At 34.0% G+C, this 25,547-nt stretch overlaps 1 protein-coding gene across 4 annotated transcripts in view; it reads right to left on the reverse strand.

Moving 5' to 3' along the window:
- Window positions 1-25,547, reverse strand: part of LOC128660572 (cAMP-regulated phosphoprotein 21-like) — a 435,858-nt gene that overhangs the window by 180,211 nt on the left and 230,100 nt on the right. For all 4 annotated transcript variants that reach the window (XM_053714501.1, XM_053714500.1, XM_053714499.1 and 1 more), the window contains one exon: window positions 22,239-22,347. In XM_053714501.1, coding sequence (XP_053570476.1) covers window positions 22,239-22,347 — 109 coding nt within the window. The remainder of the gene's footprint in view (window positions 1-22,238; window positions 22,348-25,547) is intronic.

Consider the following 25,547-nt stretch of genomic DNA (forward strand, 5'->3'; position numbering starts at 1 on the left):
AAAATATGGGCGTCATTTTTGTCTCCACATTATTTAAGTCTCATTATTTATTGCTTCTGGTTGCTAGAAGCTTGTTCACTGGCATTTTTTTCCCATTCCTGAAACTGTCATTTAAGGAATTTGATCAATTTTGCTTTATATGTTGTTTTTTTCTTTTACATATTGCAAGATGTTCCACGTTGCAACTGAGTCAGAAGATACTTCAGGAAAATCACTGCCCAGTGCTGGAGCTACCAAGCTAAGTGTATCTGCTATAAACTTTTGGTATCTGTTTCTCCAGCTGTTGTTTGTATTGCATGTCATGTCAAACTTATTAATGCAGATAAAATTTCCTTTAGTACTGTTACATTACCTGTTGCTGTTCCGTCAACATCTAATTTTCAGAGTGTTCCTGATAACATAAGAGATTTTATTTTTTTAAATCCATTAAGAAGGCTATGTCTGTTATTTCTCCTTCTAGTATACATAAAAGTCTTTTAAAACTTCTCTTTTTTCAGATGAATTTTTAAATGAACATCATCATTCTGATACTGATAATGGTTCTTCTGGTTCAGAGGTTTCTGTCTCAGAGGTTGATGCTGATAAATCTTTGTATTTGTTCAAGATGGAATTTATTCGTTATTTACTTAAAGAAGTATTATTTGCATTAGAAATAGAGGATTCTGGTCCTCTTGATACTAAATGTGAACGTTTAAATAAGGTTTTTAAATCTCCTGTAGTTATTCCAGAAGTGTTTAATCTCCCTGATGCTATTTCTGAAGTAATTTCCAGGGAATGGAATAATTTGGGTAATTTATTTACTCCTTCTAGACGTTTAAGCAATTATATCCTGTGCCATCTGACAGATTAGAGTTTTTTGGGACAAAAATCCCTAAGGTTATGGGGCTGTCTCTACTCCTGCTAATGTACTACTATTCCTACGGCAGATAGTACTTCATTTAAGGATCCTTTAGATAGGAAAATTGAATCCTTTCTAAGAAAAGCTTACTTATGTTCAGGTAATCTTCTTAGACCTGCTATATTTTTAGCGGATGTTGCTGCAGCTTCAACTTTTTGGTTAGAAGCTTTAGCGCACCAAGTAACAGATCATAATTTTATAGCATTATTATTATTCTATAACATGCTAATAATTTTATTGGTGATACCATCTTTTGATATCATTAGAGTTGATGTCAGGTATATGTCTCTAGCTATTTTAGCTAGAAAAGCTTTATGGATTAAACTTGGAATACTGATATGTCTTCTAAGTCAACTTTGCTTTCCTTTTCTTTCCAGGGTAAATAATCATTTTCGTTCCTTTCCTCACAACAAGGAACAAAAGCCTGATCCTTCATCCTCAGGAGCGGTATCAGTTTGGAAACTATTTCCAGTTTGGAATATATCCAAGCCTTATAGAAACCTATAGCCAGCTCCTAAGTACCTATGAAGGTGCGGCCCTTATTCCAGCTCAGCTGGTATGGGGCAGATTACGTTTTCTTCAAAGAAATTTGGATCAATTCCGTTCTCAATCTCTGGTTTCAGAACATTGTTTCAGAAAGGTACAGAATTGGCTTCAAGTTAAGGCCTCCTGCTAAGAGATTTTTTTCTTTCCCGTGTACCAGTTAACACAGCAAAAGGCTCAGCATTTCTGAAATGTGTTTCAGATCTAGAGTTGGCTGGAGTAATTATGCCAGTTCCAGTTCTGGAACAGGGGCTGGGGTTTTATTTTATCTCTTCATTGTACCAAAGAAGGTCAATTCCTTCAGACCAGTTCCGGATCTATCATTATTGAATCGTTATGTTAGGATACCAACATTCAAGATGGTTACTGTAGGACTATCCTGCCTTTTGTTTAGCAAGGGCATTATATGTCTACAATAGATTTACAGGATGTGTATCTGCATATTCCGATTCATCCAGATCACTTTTAGTGTCTGAGATTCTCTTTTTAGACAAGCATTACCAGTTTTGTGGCTATACCGTTTGGCCTAGCCTCAGTTCCAAGAATTTTTTTCAAAGGTTCTCGGTGCCCTTCTTTCTGTAATCAGAGAACAGGGTTTTGGTATTTCCTTATTTGGACGATATCTTGGTACTTGCTCAGTCTTCTCATTTTCGAAGAATCTCATACGAATCGACTTGTGTTGTTTCTTCAAGTTCATGGTTGGAGGATCAATTTACCAATCAGTTCATTGATTCCTCAGACAAGGGTAACCTTTTTAGGTTTCTAGATAGATTCAGTGTCTATGACTCTGTCCTTGTCAGACAAGAGAAGTTTAACATTGATATCAGCTTGTCAAAACCTTCAGTCACAATCATTCCCTTTTGGTAGCCTTATGCATGGAAATGTTAGGTCTTAGGACTGCCGCATCAGATGCGATCTCCTTTGCTCGTTTTCACATGCGACCTCTTCAGCTCTGTATGCTGAACCAATGGTGCAGGGATTACTCAAAGATATCTCAATTAATATCTTTAAACCGATTTTATGACACTCTCTGACATGATGGACAGATCACCATCGTTTAGTTCAGGGGGCTTCTTTGTTCTTCCGACCTGGACTATAATCTCAACAGATGCAAGTCTTACAGGTTGGGGAGCTGTGTGGGGGTATCTGACGGCACAAGGGGTTTGGGAATCTCAGGAGGTGAGATTTCCGATCAATATTTTGGAACTCCGTGCAATTTTCAGAGCTCTTCAGTCTTGGCCTCTTCTGAAGAGAGAGTTGTTCATTTGTTTTCAGATAGACAATGTCACAACTGTGGCATACATCAATCATCAAGGAGGGATTCACAGTCCTCTGGCTATGAAAGAAGTATCTCGTTTTTTGGTTTGGGCGGAATCCAGCTCCTGTCTAATCTCTGCGGTTCATATCCCAGGTATGGACAATTGGAAAGCGGATTATCTCAGTCGCCAAACGTTGCACTCTCTTCACCCAGAGGTATTTCCTCAGATTGTTCAAATGTGGGAACTCCCAGAAATAGATCTGATGGCTTCTCATCTAAACAAGAAACTTCCCTGGTATCTGTCCGGATCCCGGGATCCTCGGGCGGAGGCAGTGGATGCATTTTTCACTTCCTTGGAAGTATCATCCTGCCTATATCTTTCCGCCTCTAGTTTTTCTTCCAAGAGTAATCTCCAAGATTCTGAAGGAATGCTCGTTTGTTCTGCTGGTAGCTCCGGCATGGCCTCACAGGTTTTGGTATGCGGATCTGGTCCGGATGGCCTCTTGCCAACCGTGGACTCTTCCGTTAAGACCAGACCTTCTGTCGTAAGGTCCTTTTTTCCATCAGGATCTGAAATCCTTAAATTTAAAGGTATGGAGATTGAACGCTTGATTCTTGGTCAAAGAGGTTTCTCTGACTCTGTGATTAATACTATGTTACAGGCGCGTAAATCTGTATCTAGAGAGATATATTATAGAGTCTGGAAGACTTATATTTCTTGGTGTCTTTCTCATCATTTTTTGGCATTCTTTTAGAATACCGAGAATTTTATTCAGTTTCTTCAGGATGGTTTAGATAAGGGTTTGTCCGCAAGTTCCTTGAAAGGTCAAATCTCTGCTCTTTCTGTTCTTTTTCATAGAAAGATTGCTATTCTTCCTGATATTCATTGTTTTGTACAAGCTTTGGTTCGTATAAAACCTGTCATTAAGTCAATTTCTCCTCTTTGGAGTTTGAATTTGGTTCTGGGGGCTCTTCAAGTTCCTCCGTTTGAACCTATGCATTCATTGGACATTAAATTACTTTCTTGGAAAGTTTTGTTCCTTTTGGCAATCTCTTCTGCCAGAAGAGTTTCTGAATTATCTGCTCTTTCTTGTGAGTCTCCTTTTCTGATTTTTCATCAGGATAAGGCGGTGTTGCGAACTTCTTTTGATTTTTTTACCTAAAGTTGTGAATTCCAACAACATTAGTAGAGAATTTGTGGTTCCTTCATTATGTCCTAATCCTAAGAATTCTAGGGAGAAATCGTTGCATTCTTTGGATGTTGTTAGAGCTTTGAAATATTATGTTGAAGCTACTAAGTCTTTCCGTAAGACTTCTAGTTTATTTGTTATCTTTTCCGGTTCTAGAAAAGGCCAGAAAGCTTCTGCCATTTCTTTGGCATCTTGGTTGAAATCTTTATTTCATCATGCTTATGTCGAGTCGGGTAAAACTCCGCCTCTAAGGATTACAGTTCATTCTACTAGTTCAGTTTCTACTTCCTGGGCGTTTAGGAATGAAGCTTCGATTGATCAGATTTGCAAAGCAGCAACTTGGTCCTCTTTGCATACTTTTTCTAAATTCTACCATTTTGATGTGTTTTCTTCTTCTGAAGCAGTTTTTGGTAGAAAAGTACTTCTGGCAGTGGTTTCAGTTTGAATCTTCTGCTTATGTTTTTCATTAAACTTTATTTTGGGTGTGGATTATTTTCAGCAGGAAATGGCTGTCTTTATTTTATCCCTCCCTCTCTAGTGACTCTTGTGTGGAAAGATCCACATCTTGGGTAGTCATTATCCCATACGTCACTAGCTCATGGACTCTTGCTAATTACATGAAAGAAAACATAATTTATGTAAGAACTTACCTGATAAATTCATTTCTTTCATATTAGCAAGAGTCCATGAGGCCCGCCCTTTTTTGTGGTGGTTATGATTTTTTTGTATAAAGCACAATTATTCCAATTCCTTATTTTATATGCTTTTGCACTTTTTTTCTTATCACCCCACTTCTTGGCTATTCGTTAAACTGAATTGTGGGTGTGGTGAGGGGTGTATTTATAGGCATTTTAAGGTTTGGGAAACTTTGCCCCTCCTGGTAGGAATGTATATCCCATACGTCACTAGCTCATGGACTCTTGCTAATATGAAAGAAATGAATTTATCAGGTAAGTTCTTACATAAATTATGTTTTTACTCTTTTTACTTGCCTACAGATTTTCTCTATGTGGTGCCTCTTTGTGTATTATGTTTTCTTTCTGAGCTCCACTTTAGAAACAATCTTCTAAAATGTATTGCAGTTTTTGTATGCATAATGTAAATATCCTGTTTTGAATAATCCTCGTTTCAGACATCATTTGTGGAGGTTTGTTCCTATCCACCAAGTATGCATTTACTCAATGTTTCAATTTAAATTTAACATTTTCCTATAACTATACCATCTAATTGTTGTTATCTCATGTGTGATAAAGAATTTTGTCTTCATTTTAATATGTATATAGTCCATTTTATCTCTATGTGTTCCACAATAATATATCACTAAATTCATTCAGAAAAGCAACATAGAGGCAATTCTATAATGTATACCGCTGACAAATAACCTGTCTATTGCAAAATATATTTTAGTAAGAATTCCCCTGGTGTTGGTTTTTTTTTTTTTAATAATAAAATATTTTTCCATTTATTGACAACTTATTGGAATAATGATTTTCTAATATACAGAATAAATATGTACTATTCTAGTTTTCAGTTATATAATCTGTACATATTTCCTATTATTTACATTTGCAATTAATGGAATTGTAGTACTGGTAGCTGTTTCCTTGTTTTTATTGAATTTCAGGGAATAGTGAAATAATCAGGGCTATTAATTAATACCTGACATTTAGTGCATCCCAAAGGGACAGCAAATTTAAAATGTCAAAATCTTTTGTTCTCTTTAATTTGTGTATTATAGCATTTTGTTTAATATATGATCTTGGTGATATTGGGGCTGACACTTGTTTCCTAATATAATTTACCTTGCAATTTTCTATTTTAAGGCATGCTGATTTTACACATTTGTTCTAATGTTACGATTTTAAAAAATAAATAAATGGTATTTCTTTCATTTAAGACCCACAAAACTAGAACTAGCCTTAATTTAAGGTATCATAAATAAGTAATAAAGTAATTTTTTTCTTAAAAATATTAATGCTAATATAAGAGAGATACAAGTATAAAATAAAAGCTGATGTTAGCACAGTATAATAGTATTTACTATTTTTTTTTACTATTTTTTTTTACTAATTTCTGCACATCATTGCAACGTTTAGGAACCTTTTAACACTTAAATAAAGAAAACAAATTGAAATTACTCTATACAATATTATTTTATTTTTTTTAATTAAATTCTTTCTTTAAATTATTTATTTTGAATGCTCACTTCCGGATAAATATAGTTTTATAATCTTCTGAAAAATGTAATCTGTTAAACAGATTGCTGCATTCTTGGTGGGAACACTTATGCAGTTTGGTAAAATATGGTAATGCTACATTACACATGCTGATCCAAAGTTATAACAAATAATAATTGCAACAACATAGTGATTTAGTATTTTAATAATACGGTTTAGTGAAATCGTAATAAATATAGCTTTTATCTAATTTCTAAATAAATTGAATAACTCTAATGGTATGAAAATAATAATTTCTGTTTATAAACCTAAGCATTTTTTTAAGTATCTAACAGTTAGGTATCTATCAAATAGATTACTCTCTTGTCTTCATTTTCTATGAAGTTGGAAAGTTCAGTTTTCGTGCCTTTCAATGAATCCAGCCTTTATGGGCAATGTTCCAATAGTCTTTTATCAGAGTATTTTGAAAAGCATTCTTGGTTGCTGTTATAAATGAGTTTTCAGGAAAATAACAGTGACTTTTTCAGATAACATATGACCTTAATGGTTTAAAAAGAGCTACATACAGCATTATCAATGAAAAAGATTAATGGTGCTTAGAAACAAAATTCAAGAAAGAAGTGATGGCAATTGTTCCTATCCTTACTATTTTAACTCTTTCCATATCATCTACGTTTGCACACTTATCTTATTAATGCCAAAATCCTTTTTTTTTTTTCAAACAGGTAACCCTATGGAATGTTCTATATTCAGACTGGCAAACATATGTGACAGATATATAAATGCTCCAACAGATAATACAGAAAAAGATCAACACAATATAAATCCCAATTTGTTTTTTGAAGGTTCAAGTAAATCTAAGGTTTATTAAATATTAGACAAATGTCATTATGAAAATTTAACAAAATATGAAACATGAAACAAAATTTGACAAAATATGAAATATATAAATTATGAACACACATCTAACAATGAGAAAAAGAAAGAAAAGAAAAAAAGAAAACAAACTCCACTTCCACACAAATGGGTCTAGATCATTGTATTAAAAAAGTATCATCTTAATTAAATTTCCTAACTGTGAAAAAGGGTATAATGCATTTCAAAGGCCCAATTCTCTAAAGCTCTGTGGTCTGGCGAGATTCTATAAAATGCCTTAATAGTATTACCTAGACCCTCAGGGATGGTATTAAAAGATCATTTTTAACTGTGCATCTCATTAATAATGGTAGTTCACTAAAAATCTTTATGTGAAGGAAAGACACTAATGATTAGTAAAATAAGCTAATGATTTCTCTGCATGCTGGTGAATTTTAGAGAATTTGGCCCTAAGTAAGCTTGCTTAATTTTCAAAAATAAACCATAAGGTTTTCAAAAAGTGAATGTTATGTGTCATTGTAAACAGCATTAAAGGATTTAATAGTACAAACAAACACTTGTATACTTGATTTTGTTTGATATGCATGAGTCTTTCAGGCAACCAGTTGCATTGTAGTCAATGGAAAGTGAATTAGATATGTGATGTAACCCCCTCATTTGAAAGAGGAGTCTCTCCTGTTTAAGCACGATTAAGGGCTTAATCACAATCTTGCACTTGTTTTCTGTAAATAATAATTTCAGAACGTTGTCTGATATTATTATTATGTTTCTCCAGTGATCATAATCACACATTTACTTTGCTGATAATACCCCTCAAAGACAAAATTGTTATCACCGGAAAAAAATTTTGCCTGTTTAATCTTGTGGTATCTTATTTTTTTTTAAAAATGACACGGATACAGAGAAACAAAGTGGCAATATCGGGAGCTTATTGATTACATTCCAGGTTAAAGTGCCTGTATGTTGATTGATCAATTTTAATAGTCTGTAGTGATGTTAATAGATAACATGTGACCAGTTAATCTGTTGTGCTCCAAAACTATACATGTGATGAGATATCTGTGTAGAGATATTTAGAGGGGCATTTTGGGTACAATGGGCATGTGTGCTTTGTTGGGCTGATTTTGATAATTTTTATTAGTGTAAAAGTTCTTATTTTTACATGTTTTAACTTTAATTGAGCAGGTTGTGTTTGCATCAGATTGGTGATTTTGCTTACTAATGTTATTCAATATGTACTAAGTAATGTCAAAGTGTTACATTTGGGAACTTTTAGGGGTAATACATAATAATTGTTATCTTGGGATTTATCATATCATTTTAGCCATGGAATTCAACAAGATAAACATGGTCCTGAAATGTGTTGATAATTTAAATTGTAATCAAAATAAACGGGACTGGCACATGTTAAGTATAACACAATTTGGTATTAATAGAATGAGAGTCTAGAACGTTCATCAGTATAGTTTAAAAGTTGTCATGTTGAATGATGGTTCGTTCTTTATAGGTTATGGTGCTGATGGGGAACAGATTGTTTGCTATTGTGATAAACACACAGAGAATACTAAAACATTTACAACATAATGATTTAAACATTTTTTATTAACATTTTAGTACCATAAAGATACTTAAAAAGACAATATATTATACTAAATGTCAAATAGTGATGCTCCGAAAATGGACATTCTGGACCAAAACTGAACCTGAAAATCTGGGATGCACTTAGCCGAAAACTGAAACCGATACCGAAAATGTCTTTTTTTTTCCAAATTATTTTCAAATATTTTTTTTTTTTTTTTTTGCATAATTAGACTATTTAATGAATGAATCTGAATTGAAAACCTTCAAGCCAATAAAAAAAGCCCATACTTTTATTGAAAGTAACACACTAAAATTGGACAAAAATATCTTAAAACAATTATGCAATATCTTAATTTTGCATAATTAGACTATTTAATGAATGAATCCGAATTGAAAACCTTCAAGCCAGTAAAAAAGCCCACACTTTTATTGAAAGTAACACACTAAAATTGGACAAAAATATCTTAAAACAATAATTTTACCAAGAAAAAAAAATAGGCAAAAAATTATAATGCCATTTTTGGCCTAAATGTTTCTGTGACCAAAATTTCGGTGCATCCCTTCTTAAAACAATATTAAATATTAATATACTGTTTTTAACAGTTTTTTTTTTTTTTTACCAATTATCCAAATAAAGTATAGTCTGAGAAAACTCATTATATGCAAAATAGTAAGTCAAGTAATTAACATAAAGAGCAGCTCTAGGGTAGCATCAAATTTGAAACATGCTACACAATAATTTTATCGAAAATAACAGGCAAAAAAAACGAAAACCAAAATAGCCAAAAATGCCATTTTCGTTTGAAACGTTTCTGTGGCCGAAATTTCAGTGCATCCCTAGTGTCAAATGTTTTTTATTTTATTTTTAAATGCCAATTGACACATAATAGAGAGGTACACAATGATAACAAACAAGAAACATGAAACAATACTCTTAATTTCATATATAACAAAAATGAAAGCTAAATTATTATATTTGAAAATATATATACTTGAAGCTTACTACTGATTGTCTCACTGGACTTAAATAATTAAAACCTATTTATAAAATATATCTCACAGGAAAAAAACAACTAATTGCAATATTAGAGCTCAAGAATGGTAGAATTCAAATAAATGTGTACACAGCCCTCGTCAGATCTGTGAGTTTCAAATTACTCTCCTTTATATTGGAATTGCATTTTTCTCAGAACTATTCACTTCATCCTACAAACAACAAGCTCAACTGTCAAAGATATTGGCATCACAAAAATGCATTCAAAACCTTCCAAAATAAATAAATTAAAATAGGAAAAAAGAAACTCTTTGTAAAGCAGTCCTCACTAACATATGCATGAAAGAGAAGTTTAAAAACTTAGAAGAAAAATAGAAAGATAATCTTTGAAATAGTGAGTCATGTTTGCAAGAGGAGATACATCTCAAGGGCAATAGAGTCTCTATAAATTCATGTTTAGGTTGAAAAATTCTGATAACGCCCCAGTGAAGCTCAGGGTCATCTCCTTGTTTTGCCTTCAAGGTTTCTGAGTCATCTCTTGGTCGTTCTAGCAAAAACAAATTTTTAACAAAACACACAAGAATAATCTACACTTATACACCATATTTCAAGCGGATTTCAGAAGTTTTTGTAGTTGCAATTATTTTAACTGTTTAGAAATAAGTTATTGTTTGTATTGCGTACTTAAAGGAAGGAGCATTAAACATAGTACAATTGCATAATTAACAAGTGCATAATCAAAACTTAATAAAATAACACTCTGAAATTCAAATAGGCAGTAGATTTGTGTCTTACAAACTAATTTTTTCACCATTTGCTGGTCCCCTGTATCATGTGACAACCATCCACCAATCACAGACTAGTATATCATACACCGTGAACTTTTGCACATGCTCAGTAGTTGCTGGAGCCTTAAAAAGTTTGCATACAAAAATATGCAACATTTGATAATGGAATTAAATTGAAAAGTCTTATAAAACTACATGCTTTTTCTGAATCACAACATTTTAATTTTGACTTTAGTGCCCCTTTAAGGAAACTACAGATGTAAGTGGCAAGAATGCCCATTAACAATAGGCTCGGAAAGATAGGTGAAGTGATGCTTGATCTTGCCTTAATAATGAGGTCCCTCAGTAACCTCATAAGTGTCTATGAATCTAGCCCTAGGTTACTAGTTTCAAAGCTACTGTTTAAAAATACATTTTGTTTGTTGTTGCCCTTTTAGTGTTACAAAAAAGGACGCAATTCAGTATTAGCAATTGGGAATCATCTTTTTTCCTCTCCCAATTTTATTGTTTCTTGTGTTTCCTTGTGTATATTACAAAATGGTTCTGTTTGTTAATGCTAATTCCCACATTAGAAAAGAACTAAAACAAAATAAGATTCAGTAACTATTTTACTAAAAAACAAATAATTGTAGTCATTTTAGGTGGGGACAATTATAATAGATACAAGTTTAGTGTGAATGTCAGTGATCTGTGATCACATAGGCAGAAGCATATACTTCATATTGAAGCTACAATGTGTTTTGTTTTATTTAATTTTTTTTTTTTACTGCCTGTATAAGTGAAAGAGAGTTGGAGGATGCTGACTAACTGCAAATATAGATGTAGCACTAAAAAGGCAATTTAAACAACTACTCACATCTTGTGCAAATATTCTCTCTCTTACTCTCTGATACTCTTCTTCTCGCTCTTCAATTGATTTACTTCGTCTGTCATCTCTAAATGGATGAATTCTATTTTGCTGAGCAGAGAAAAAAATATCAGGAGTGTTATACAAGTTTAGCTTTTAGATCTACAGTAAAGTGTCTATCATCTGAGGATAATAAATGTTCACTTAAATAAATGAACCATGACAAGTTATAGCTTTCTTTATTTCTTCAAGTACTCAGTGTTCTAGTCCAATATTATGTTAACAAAAGGGTTCCAGTAGATGAGAACATGATTTGATCAGTGTTTTATTTATACTTATAAAACATTTACTAGTTTGATCTACTCATTATCAAGAATATAGTGTGTGTGCGTGTGTGTATGGGGGGGGGGTAAGGTAATGTGTCTATTTATCTTATTGAATCACTCTGGAAAAAGCAGAAAAGGACACTGGAATTTGTTATGAAGCTTGCTTATATATTTTAAATATCTATGCTAGAAAATTGGGTTTAATTATATGAGATTTTTTTTTTTTTTTTGAAGGATTAGCCTATCTTGTAACTTCTGATAAATCAATGTAGTTATCTGTTAACTCAGGCAATGGTTAGACTGCATAGTATTATTTATAGGTTGTCTCTGTACATAGAGAAAACTGTGCACAATGTACTAAATGTTACGTCCAATCTCCCTAGCATCAGTCATTTATATGCAGCTGATTCTATGATCAGCCATCTTTCCATTCTTTAGTGAATCAGCTACATAGCATAGGAACTAATGAAGCTGGGGGGGGGGGGATGGACAAGGTAGACAGAATAGAGAAGCAGTGTTTACTTAAAGATTTTAATTATTACTGATGTTTTAATTATGACTTAAAACTATTTTTAATTTCCTATTAAGTATATTTTTAATTAAAGAAATCACTCCAGAATGTGTATTTCTTAAAAAAGATAGATAATCACTGTATTACCCAATTACCCAGTTTTACATAACCAACAGTTATATTAAAGGGAAACCCAATTTGTTTTCTTTGATGATTTAGATTGAACATACAATTTTAAGCAACTTTCTAATTTACTCCTATTATATTTTTTGCTTTGTTCTCTTGGTATCTTTTTTAAAAAAAAGCAGGACTGTAAGCTTAAGAGCCAGCCCATTTTTGGGTCAGCACCTGGGTAGCACTTGCTGATTGGTGGCTAAATATAGCCACCAATCAGCAAGTGATAAACAAAAAATGGGCCGTCCCCTAAGCTTACATTCCTGCTTTTTCAAATAAAGATACTAAGAGAACGAAGACAATTTGATAATAGGAGTAAATTAGAAAGTTGCTTAAAATTGCATGCTCTATCTGAATCATGAAAGAAAAAAAAATCCTATCCCTTTAATATATTTTTACATCTATGATTACCTTGTATCTAAGCCTCTGCAGACTGCCCCCTTATCTTAGTTTTTTTTGACAGACACGTTTTAGCCAATCAGTGCTGGCATAAATAACTCCACTGGAGTGAGCACAATGTTATCTATATGGCACACATGAACAAGTGCTGTCTAGCTGTGAAAAACTGTCAACATGCACTGAGATAAGAGGCGGCCTTCAAGGGCTTAGAAATTAGCATATGAAGCTAAGTAGGTTTAGCTTTCAACAAAGAATACCATAAATGTTTAATTTTGTCTAGACTGTCCCTTTAAATGCAATTTTTCCTGATAAAGGGCATTCCAAAAAGGTAAAATAGCATACAAACAAGTCATTTTTTTGTTAATGTTGTTAAAATTAAAATGATTTTAAATGCAAGTGCATATTAGTCAAGGTGTATAGGAACACATTTCTCTAGCTTTACTGTGGTTAGCTGCTGGCTTTCTCTCATAAATGAATGTTAAATGTTTTAAACAGCCTTATTGGACAGCAAACATTGACCCTTTATGAGATTGGGCAAAGGGTGAAATTGAATTCCGTTTAATTGCAGTAAAGCCAGATGGATTGATCCTCAGCAGTATGAAAATATATGATGTGTTTCAAAGTTGATTTGAATATAAATGATTAATGATAACAAAAATGTAAGAATACTTAGCCAACAGCCATTTAATGTGTCAAATAATTATTTCAGATTTATTTTGTTCTTTGGTTTCTTAAATATATTCAGACAAAATATATATTTTTTACTTTCTTGCAGCAATCTGATGTAACATTAAACTTGACATTTACTTTAAAGGGATACCATTTTTAAAAAGGTTCCAATTTACTTCTATTATGTAATTTGCTGTGTTCCCATGATATTCTGTGTTGAAGAGATACCTAGGTAGGGATCTGGAGCGCTACAAGACAGGAAATAATGCTGCCCTCTAGTGGTCATGCAAATGGATAACATTTTTGCAAAACTGCTGCTATACAGTGCTCCAGAAATGGGCCGGCTCCTAAGCACACATCCCAGCTTTTCAACAAAAGATATAAAAAGAACGAGGAAAAATTGATAATAGAAGTAAAGTAGAAAGTTGTTTAAAATCAAATGCTCTATTTGAATCATGAATGAAACATTTTGGGCTTCATATCAATTTAAAAAAATATGAAGTGTTTTCATTGTAGTTATCCCTCTATCCAAACAGCAAATTTACGGCTAGATTATGAGTTTTGCGTTATGAGGGGTGCGGTACGAACTTGCACGTTATTGTCACCGCTCACTTACCTACAACGCTGGTATTACAGGTTTTCCTAAACCTGGCGTTAAAAGGCAAGAAGTGAGCGTAGAGCAAAATTGTGCTCCATACCGCACTCCAATACCAGCGCTGCTTAAGTCAGCGGTAAGTAGGGATGGGCGAATGTTTCGCAACATTCGAAAAATGAAACTAATTTTAACACATTCGTTCGTTCGAATCTCGAATGTTTACAAAACATTCTAACATTCGATTTTCGAATGTACATTTTGAATTTGACGATTACATTAGAAAATATTCTTTTCGAAAAATTTGAATTTATCTTTGTAATAGTATTTCTAATGCTTTCTTTAAATGTAATATTCGAATTATGCAATATTCTAAATAGAAACATTCGAAATTATATATTTGTATCTATTATGTATCATTTTACTAGATTCCCTCCCTACCACATGAACTATTGAACTTCTGAATAGTATTTGTTAAATAGAATGTTAAATTCGAAATTTCGAATGTGGACATTCGATCTAATTATAAACATTCGAATTAGAAAGTGACATTCGAAAACTGTAAAGCATTCGATTATAGAATTTTTAAGAATATTCGTTCTTATCAACATTCGGATTTATAATTCGAATTTCGGTAATAACATTCGTTCTAACATTCGAAATTCGGAAATTTTACACATTCGCCCATCCCTAGCGGTGAGCTGGTTATACGTGCTCGTGCACAATTTCCCCATAGACATCAATGGGGAAAGCCGGCTGATAAAAAGCCTAACACCAGCCAAAAAGCAGCGTAAAGCTCAGTAACGCAGCCCCATTGATTCCTATGGGGAAACTAAATTTATGTTTACACCTAACACACTAACATGAACCCAGAGTCTAAACACCCCTAATTTTACACTTATTAACCCCTAATCTGCCGCGCCCGGCATCGCCAACACCTACATTATACTTATTAAACCCTAATCTGCCGCTTCTGACATCGCCGCCACCTACATTATACTTATTAACCCCTAATCTGCTGCCCCCAACATCGCTGACACCTACATTATATTTATTAACCCCTAATCTCCCGCCCCCAATGTCGCTGCAACCTACCTACACTTATTAACCCCTAATCTTCCGCCCCAATGTCGCCGCCACTATATTAAACATATTTACCCCTAAACGCCGCACTCCTGCATCGAAAACACTAGTTAAATATTATTTTTATTTTTATTATTAACCCCTAATCTGTCGTCCCCAACGTCACCGCCACTATATTAAATTTATTAACCCCTAAACCTAAGTCTAACCCTAACCCTAACACCCCCTAACTTAAATATAATTAAAATAAATCTAAATAAAACCTACTATTAATAAATAAATAATTCCTTTTTAAAACTAAATACTTACCTCTAAAATAAATCCTAAACTAGCTACAATATAATTAATAGTTACATTGTATCTAGTTTAGGGTTTATTTTTATTTTACAGGCAAGTTTGTATTTATTTTAACTAGGTAGAATAGTTACTAAATAGTTATTAAGTATTTACTAACTACCTAGCTAAAATAAATACAAATTGACCTGTAAAATAAAACCTAACCTGAGTTACACTAACACCTAACCTAACACTACAATTAAATAAATTCCCTAAATTAAATACAATTAAATACATTCAAAACAATGAGCTAAATTACAAAAAAAAAAAACTAAATTAAAGAAAATAAAAAAACAAATTACAAGATCTTTAAACTAATTACACATAGTCTAATAACCCTATCAAAATAAAAAAAGCCTACCCAAAATAAAAAAAAACCCTAGCCTAAACTAAACTAAACTACCAATAGCCCTTAAAAGGGCCTTTTGCAGGGCATTGCCCCAAAGAAATCAGCTCTTTTACCTGTAAAAAAAATACAAACACCCGCCCCCCAACAGTAAAAGCCACAACCCACACAACCAACCCCCCACATAAAACCCTAACTAAAAAAACCTAAGTTCCCCATTTCCCTGAAAAGGGCATTTGGATGGGCATTGCCCTTAAAAGGGCATTTAGCTCTATTTGCGGCCCAAAGCCCTAACCTAAAAATAAAACCCACCCAATACACCCTTAAAAAATCCTAACACTAACCCTTTTAAGGGCAATGCCCATCCAAATGCCCTTTTCAGGGCAATGGGGAGCTTAGGTTTTTTTAGTTAGGGTTTTATTTGGGGGGTTGGTTGTGTGGGTGGTGGGTTTTACTGTTGGGGGGGTTGTTTGTATTTTTTTACAGGTAAAAGAGCTGATTTCTTCGGGGCAATACCCTGCAAAAGGCCCTTTTAAGGGCTATTGGTAGTTTAGTTTAGGCTAGGGTTTTTTTTATTTTGGATGGGCTTTTTTTTTATTTTGATAGGGCTATTAGATTCGGTGTAATTAGTTTAAATATCTTGTAATTTGTTTTTTATTTTCTGCAATTTAGTGGGTTTTTTTTGTAATTTAGCTAATTGTATTTAATTTATTTAATTGTATTTAATTTAGGTAATTTATTTAATTGTAGTGTAGTGTTAGGTGTTAGTGTAACTCGGGTTAGGTTTTTTTTTTTACAGGTAAATGTGTATTTATTTTAGCTAGGTAGTTATTAAATAGTTAATAACTATTTAGTAACTATTCTACCTAGTTAAAATAAATACAAACTTGCCTGTGAAATAAAAATAAACCCTAAGCTAGATACAATGTAACTATGTTTTATTGTAGCTAACTTAGGGTTTATTTTACAGGTATGTATTTATTTTAAAATAGGAATTATTTAGTTTTTAATAGTACGTTTTATTTAGAATTATTTTAATTATATTTAAGTTAGGGGGTGTTAGGGTTAGACTTAGATTTAGGGGTTAATAAATTTAATATAGTGGCGGCGATGTTAGGGAAGGCAGATTAGGGGTTAATAAATGTAGGTAGGTGGCGGCGATGTTAGGGACAGCAGATTAGGGGTTAATAATATTTAACTAATGTTTGTGAGGCAGGAGTATGGTGGTTAATATGTTTTTTCTAGTGGTGGCAATGTCCGGAGAGGCAGATTAGGGGTTAATAATTTTATTTTAGTGTTTGCGATGCGGGAGGGCCTCGGTTTAGGGGTTAATAGGTAGTTTATGGGTGTTAGTGTACTTTTTAGCACTTTAGTTATGCTACAGCTTTGTAGTGTAAAACTCATAACTACTGACTTTAGAATGCGGTACGAATCTTGCGGGATAGGCTGTACCGCTCACTTTTTGGCCTCCCAGGACTTGTAATACCGGTGCTATGGAAGTCCCATAGAAAAAAGACTATACGCAAATTGCGTAAGTTGATTTGCGGTAAGGTCAAAAAAGTGTGCGGTGCACCTAAATCTGCAAGACTCGTAATACCAGCGGTAGTAAAAAATCAGCGTTATGAGGCTTAACGCTGCTTTTTTACTCATAATGCAAGACTCGTAATCTAGCCATTAACATTTTACACAAAATATTTTTTAAATGATTGCAATTTTTTAAACAATGACACACTATTGAAACTTGCAGAATTTTCGTTATCAATTTGTCTATATTTGAGGCTTAGACTAGCATTGTGAAAAAGGCAAAAATAATAACAAATAAATGTACATGATGAATTCAAACAAGATACCACAAACCTTTCCACTTCATGCTCTGGCATACATTTTGTTTTACTTAGTAATTGTGTTATTAGAAAGAATGTCTGATGTTAACACTGGCTCTTCATCAAAATGTAACCACTACAAAGATAAATTCAGAGTTTTTGGAAGTTTTTATTGCAAAAGTGGTATCAGTTTTACAGTGTCAGTTCAGATATTTTAAAACAGCAAGTAGCAGATATTAATAAACTAACAGTATAAATATGAGCTATAAAAAAACAATGTTCTGATTTAACAGACCTTTATCAACATGTGCATTTTTTGCTAAATCTATCCCTTCTTAAATTCAGTAAAATATAATGGCAAGGATGTCATTCAGATCTCTGAAAAATTGTACTCTTGCTTTATATTTAAAGGGACATTAAACACTAAGGGCTATATTACAAGTGGAGTGCTAAATTCTTGTGCACCTGCTAACGAGCAAATGTGCCTGTTTGCGGGAGCGCAATAATTAACCAGCCATTACAAGTGACTGGTTTTTGCTACTGTGAGCTTGCGGTAGCAATTAGCGCTCTGGTTAATTTTCTAAAAGTGCATCAAATGCCCTAAAAACAGAGGGCATTGTAGTTTTTTTTATTGCACTAGGCAATTTAGGGGCTTTAAAGTTGTTGGGAGTGTGGTGTTAGAAAAAAATGGCACTGAAAAGTGCCTTTACATTGCAGTCTATGGAAAGGGCGCGTTCCCATTGACCACAATGTAAATATATATGTATATACACATAAATATATATGTATATATTCATATATATTTAAAAATACATTATTGTGTGCTGGTATACAGTATCTCACAGAAGTGAGTACACCCCTCACATTTTTGTAAATATTTTATTATATCTTTTCATGTGACAACACTGAAGAAATGACACTTTGCTATAATGTAAAGTAGTGAGTGTACAGCCTGTATAACAGGCAACCTGTGAAGCTCTGGTGAACTCCATGCCCAAGAGGGTCAAGGCAGTGCTGGAAAATAATGGTGGCCACACAAAATATTGACACTTTGGGCTAAATTTGGACATTTCCACTTAGGGGTGTACTTACTTTTGTTGCCAACAGTTTAGACATTAATGGCTGTGTGTTGAGTTATTTAGAGGGGCAGCAAATTTACACTGTTATACAGGCTGTACACTCACTTTTTTAAATTGTAGCAAAGTGCCATTGCTTCAGTGTTGTCACATGAAAAGATATAATAAAATATTTACAAAAATGTGAGGGGTGTACTCACTTTTCTGAGGTACTGTATATATATACACACACACACACATATATATATACAACTTATTTTATATTACCATCTCAAATGTTTAATGTCCCTTTAAGAGTTTATAAAGAATGCAAAAAACAGCAACTAGTATGTACTACAGAAGGTCAAGGGCAGTAAAGAGTGTTTTGAGTGGTCAAACCTAGAAGGATACATTCCTATGCATATAAATACACATGTGTACTGCATCACATGAGGGCTTTTTTTGTGGGGTTTATCAAATCCATTCCAAAACATTTGCAAAACAACACTTATCTCAAGATGTTCAAATGTATTAGTATAAAAAAACCACCCCTATACCTTGCATGGGGTTAACTCAACATCTGTATTCCAATCAACAATTGTGACATTTTGTCAAAGGATTTTTGGGCTTTTCAAATTCTAAACCTTGGACATGTTGGTTAAGGTTAACTCCTCAATCGCAAAAATAAATAAATAAATAGAAAACAAGACAATGTTACTGTCTGTGTGGCTTTTTGTCAATGTTAAATTTCTGGGTCATAAACATTTTTTTTTTTTAAATATTATTGTTTAATTCGTTTTTGTTGCTCTATTGTTTCCTAATGTAAATGTTCTTTTCCCCCTAATTTAGGGGTCAATTGCAGTCCTTTAGAAAAACGTTTCAAATGATTTATCTTCAAAAATCTTCGTAGACTTTAATTGTGAAATCCCCATTATCTTTAATGGTGATTTTCTAAGGAAAAGCATTAGATACGTTTTTTTCTAAATAATTATGATCAACCCTAATGGAAAGCTATTGATTGGAATACTTTTGAAATGAATAAGAAAAAACACCCCAGCTACTATACAATGTTTTATTCCTCAATTCAGACATTTTGGAATGAGGACTAATGTGTAACATGATTGTGTGTTACTTGGATTTTACTTTTAATAATACATTGTGGCTTCTGAGTTAAAGTGATAGTAAATCTGAGCATTTAAAAACCGCTAGGATTTACCATCACTAAAAATAAACTGTAGTTTCAGTCATCAGTTATTAAACAAAGGGCGCTAAACTCACCCTTTTTGTGACACAGAGGCTTGCTAAAGTCAGCAGCTCTGGCTACCCATGGCACAGAGGTGACATTTCCACCTCTAAACCAATAGCCGTGCTTGTCATCTGACATCCTAGCGCTATTGGTTTAGAGTTAGAAACGTCACCTCATTGAAGAAGAGCGCTGTGCCTTGGGCGGCTGGTGCCGCTGACTTTAGCGAGCTGTCGCGGCACAGACAGGTTAAGTTTAGCACCTTTTTTTTTAATAACTTATGACTGAAACTACAGTTTATTTCTAGTAATGGTAAATCCTAGCGTTTTTTTTTAACGCTCAGATTTACCATCATTTTAAGCAAATAAAAAAAACTTACAGTTACTTACAAAGAGTTCTTAGTGCTCTTAGGTGTCATTATTAGATTAAAACAATCACAAGAGTAGGACTATCAAGTGCATTTGTTTAAAACTGTTAATTTTATTGTAGCTAAAATAGAATAGAAATAGAAAAAAGTTTCTGTTAAAAAAATTTCCTGTGTTCAAAACATACTGTGTGTTTTTAATCTTGTGGAATCATGTCCATGCCTATTAACCTCTTAACTACATGGACTTGCCATATACGTTGCCTGTCCTTAAGGGTTTTTTAGAGCTGCAATAACGAGGCTCTTGCCAAAAGTAGTGAGATCCACTATTACTATATGCTTTACTCTAGGTCACATTTGGCAATAGCAAGGCCTCGCCACTGTCAGCGAGATCCACAATATATAACCCTTACAGTGAAAATTACAACCAACATACAGGATACATTGGCTGTCATTAAAGAGTTATTAATAGAGCTGCAAACATAATTCCTTATCAGTCAGTGAGTGACTGATACTCAAATACACAAGTAAGTTGCCCTGAAAAGCATATTTTTTATTAATTGCTTTGACAGGTTTAACTTAACTTTATTTGCTAAAAAATATTTTTATCATGGGGAAACAGTACTATTATAATAATAACTATACTATTTTATACAACTGTTTCATTGAAGGGACATTGGAAGTCAAAGTTATATTTTCATGATTAAGATTACAAAGAAACGGTTCCTATTTACATATACAAAATGTACCTCTATCTCCTTGTTGAAATTTGACTCAGGAGTGTGCAAGTTTCTTGAGTACTATGTAGCAGCAGTGTATGTAACAATGTTATACAAGCACCCTGTAGAGGGAACTAGAATGCAGGAGATTGTGCCACTTTATGGTAATCTACGCTAATGAACATGACAGCTGTATAGCTAGAAGCACTGTTTAATAAAGAAAATAGGCTGAACACAAATTAAGAGTTTATATATCTTTGATTAGGAGATATTTACTGTATGTACAAATACCAGAAAGTGATGACAGAACTGCAGATCTTCCCTGCTGTCACTCAGTGCTGCCTTTGCTTGTAAAACATTGCTACAAACACTGAGTCTACTTCAATACGCCCTATTTAAAGGGGCCAAGTGTCAACCAAGAAGCCAAAAAAGTAAGGGAATTTGATATAGGATAAATGAGACAGATAAAAAAATGCACACCCTATGTGAATCACTTAAGTTTAATTTTGACTTTCATGGACCTTTAAATTGTCTTCACATTTTAGTAGACCTGTTGCATAATTCATGCAAAGACATAATACACAGAAGAGAGCATACACAGAAGAGAGCATGCACTCACAATTTTCAACTTGTTTCATTTAACTACAATAATTCAGTCCTGTGGAACTAGATATCAAGGGTACATGGAATCATCATCTATTCCCTAGAATGTAACCTTATTAAAATGAATAACACTTCTCTATTCTAAAATGTGTCTCTAATTAATATAATCTGCAGTAATTTTTTATAAGTTCAATAATGTACAAAGCACAAAGTTTCTTTGGTATGTGAATAACTCCTAATTTAAGAGAAAAAGTCAACTTTTTCAGAATTCGAGCCTATAAGAAACAGAATATTTCTAACACAAGATTCTTTTATGTGTGAGACATTACCTCAGCAAATTGCAAATTTAAAACGCAAAAAGGGTGAACACTATGCACATGCAAAGACGCACATACAAGGTTTAGTAAACAAGAGAACATTATTAAACAACAGTTCAAAAAGGGTTTAAATTTAAACAAATTTAAGAACATTACAAACTCCATGTTGGCCTCTACTTTGCATTCGGTTACAAATAAAATGATTGCTGGACAAGAGATTTTACCAGGATGGTTTCTGCACACACATATATACAATGAAACACATAACCAGGAAAGCAAATAATAAAGCTAGAATGCAGCTTTTCAACATCTAAGCCCCGTTTATCATGCATCAAATTACTTGCCAAGCAAATCACTCATGCATCCTATATCCTGCCATTGCTGAAGCAATCACAATGTACTGAGATGCTTTTCACTCCGTAAATTAAAATGCAGGGAAGGAGAAGGAACAATGAAAGAACAAAACAGCAGTCAGAACACCTTCAAAACAGACCAAATGTCAGTAACTCTCAAACTGAGAACCAACCTGATTGTCTTCTTTATCAATACTAGAGTTATCTCGCTTCAAGATAAATCGCTTCTGGGAATCTTCACCTTTTTCATCTTTTAAATGTTCACAAAACCTTTGCTCTGGTCTGCCAGCAAAGTAAAACATATCAATAAAAAAATATCTTTATTGTTTTAAATTTCATTGTTTGTGATACTGTAAAAAACAAAAAAACGGCACCTGCAATGCAGGTACAACCAACATAAAATATTTAACAAAAAGCAATCACTGCTCATTCTAACAATAGTACGGAACTATCTTGATTAGTGAAAGGAATGTTCTTTTTTTTCTTTGCTAATCAAATAGGCAAGTTTTTTTTTTTTTTTAAATGTAATTGGTTAGAAATCTTAAACCCATGTAATACATAGGGGTCAATCACAATGCTTTAGAAAAACGTTTCAAATGATTTATCTACAAAACTCCACATAGGGGCCGATTTATGAAAGTGCGAGCGGACATGATACAATGTAGAGTATCATGTCCAACGCAAATCGATAAATGCCGACCGCTAGCAGGGGGTGTCAATCAGCCCGATCGTATAGGATCGGGCGGATTGATGACAGCAGGCGGACAAGTTATGGAGCAGCGGTCTTTAGATTGCTGTTTCCGGCGTACCTGATAATTCGACCCCATAGACTTTAGTGATTTTCTGTTGAAAATCATTAGATAAACTTTTCTAAAAGAGTGTGATCAACCACTTAAATATTTATTCAGAAATATAGATTATAAAGCTTATACTTTTGCACTATGTAATTTTTTTTGTTTGTTTTTTAATTAATCATGTTTTTTTATTGAATATTATAGTAAAATCAGTTTTGGCAATTGCTTACCTTTGTTTTTGATATGTCCTATCTTAATAATACACTGTTGTCCACACCTTAGAAAGATGTTAATATTCATATACTAAAATATACAGGTACTAGCATTACATATTAAAAAATAAGCTTTTAAAATGACATTCTCTTCCTCAAGCGATATTTGAAAAAATAACATAACTTCAAATAAGTGTGTTTTTTAACATTAAATTTAATCCATGTACTGTAAATGTTCTCCCATTAAGAATTTTACCTGTTATCTATTATACCTGTTCAAGTTATTAAATTGTTTACAAACCACTCATTTACATTTGTTTTAGCATTTGGAATGGCTGATTCTGCCCATCGTATCCCCACCTATACTGAACATTTCAATACTTGCGTATTGGCTATAAAAACGGTATGTAAACGAGGAGAGATATGTAATAAAATGTTAATTTTTAATTGTGCTCTCTAAGTATTGGGCTTTAGTTTACAGAAAGAAATAAGGATAAGAAAACACCTGTGTGTATAGAAAGTGATGAAATAACGTGATCTGATTTCCTTGCAAGCTCAATCCATTTTAATGGGATTTGGTGTAAAAGAGTTATTTTATATACAAAAATAAACCTAAAGGAGCTATTTCTCATACATTGTATACTCTGCTGATAGTAAAACAAGTTCATGGAAACACATTGGGGCATATTTATCAAGCTCCATACGGAGCTTGAAGCCCCGTGTTTCTGGCGAGCCTTCAGGCTCACCAGAAACACAAGTTATGAAGCAGCGGTCTAAAGACCGCTGTTCCATAACCTGTCCGCCTGCTCTGAGGAGGCGGACAGCGATCTCCAGAAATCAACCCAATCAAATACGATCGGGTTGATTGACACTCCTGCTGGCGGCCGATTGGCCCCAAATCTGCAGGGGGCGGCGTTGCACCAGTAGTTCACAAGAACTGCTGGTGCATTGCTGAATGCGGAGAGCTTAATGCTGTCCGCATTCAGCGATGTCTGACGGACATGATCCACTGATCAGATCATGTCGGAAAGACATTTGATAACAGAATTTATGTTTACCTGATAAATTTCTTTCTCCAACGGTGTGTCCGGTCCACGGCGTCATCCTTACTTGTGGGATATTCTCTTCCCCAACAGGAAATGGCAAAGAGCCCAGCAAAGCTGGTCACATGATCCCTCCTAGGCTCCGCCTACCCCAGTCATTCGACCGACGTTAAGGAGGAATAATAGCATAGGAGAAACCATATGGTACCGTGGTGACTGTAGTTAAAGAAAATAAATTATCAGACCTGATTAAAAAACCAGGGCGGGCCGTGGACCGGACACACCGTTGGAGAAAGAAATTTATCAGGTAAACATAAATTCTGTTTTCTCCAACATAGGTGTGTCCGGTCCACGGCGTCATCCTTACTTGTGGGAACCAATACCAAAGCTTTAGGACACGGATGAAGGGAGGGAGCAAATCAGGTCACCTAAATGGAAGGCACCACGGCTTGCAAAACCTTTCTCCCAAAAATAGCCTCAGAAGAAGCAAAAGTATCAAACTTGTAAAATTTGGTAAAAGTGTGCAGTGAAGACCAAGTCGCTGCCCTACATATCTGATCAACAGAAGCCTCGTTCTTGAAGGCCCATGTGGAAGCCACAGCCCTAGTGGAATGAGCCGTGATTCTTTCGGGAGGCTGCCGTCCGGCAGTCTCGTAAGCCAATCTGATGATGCTTTTAATCCAAAAAGAGAGAGAGGTAGAAGTTGCTTTTTGACCTCTCCTTTTACCTGAATAAACAACAAACAGGGAAGATGTTTGTCTAAAATCCTTTGTAGCATCTAAATAGAATTTTAGAGCGCGAACAACATCCAAATTGTGCAACAAGCGTTCCTTCTTTGAAACTGGTTTCGGACACAGAGAAGGTACGATAATCTCCTGGTTAATGTTTTTGTTAGAAACAACTTTTGGAAGAAAACCAGGTTTAGTACGTAAAACCACCTTATCTGCATGGAACACCAGATAAGGAGGAGAACACTGCAGAGCAGATAATTCTGAAACTCTTCTAGCAGAAGAAATTGCAACTAAAAACAAAACTTTCCAAGATAATAACTTAATATCAACGGAATGTAAGGGTTCAAACGGAACCCCCTGAAGAACTGAAAGAACTAGATTGAGACTCCAAGGAGGAGTCAAAGGTTTGTAAACAGGCTTGATTCTAACCAGAGCCTGAACAAAGGCTTGAACATCTGGCACAGCTGCCAGTTTTTTGTGAAGTAACACCGACAAGGCAGAAATCTGTCCCTTCAGGGAACTTGCCGATAATCCTTTTTCCAATCCTTCTTGAAGGAAGGATAGAATCCTAGGAATCTTAACCTTGTCCCAAGGGAATCCTTTAGATTCACACCAACAGATATATTTTTTCCAAATTTTGTGGTAAATCTTTCTAGTTACAGGCTTTCTGGCCTGAACAAGAGTATCGATAACAGAATCTGA

Source organism: Bombina bombina, chromosome 5 (genome assembly GCF_027579735.1).
Source record: "Bombina bombina isolate aBomBom1 chromosome 5, aBomBom1.pri, whole genome shotgun sequence".
Classification (NCBI taxonomy): Eukaryota; Metazoa; Chordata; class Amphibia; order Anura; family Bombinatoridae; genus Bombina; species Bombina bombina.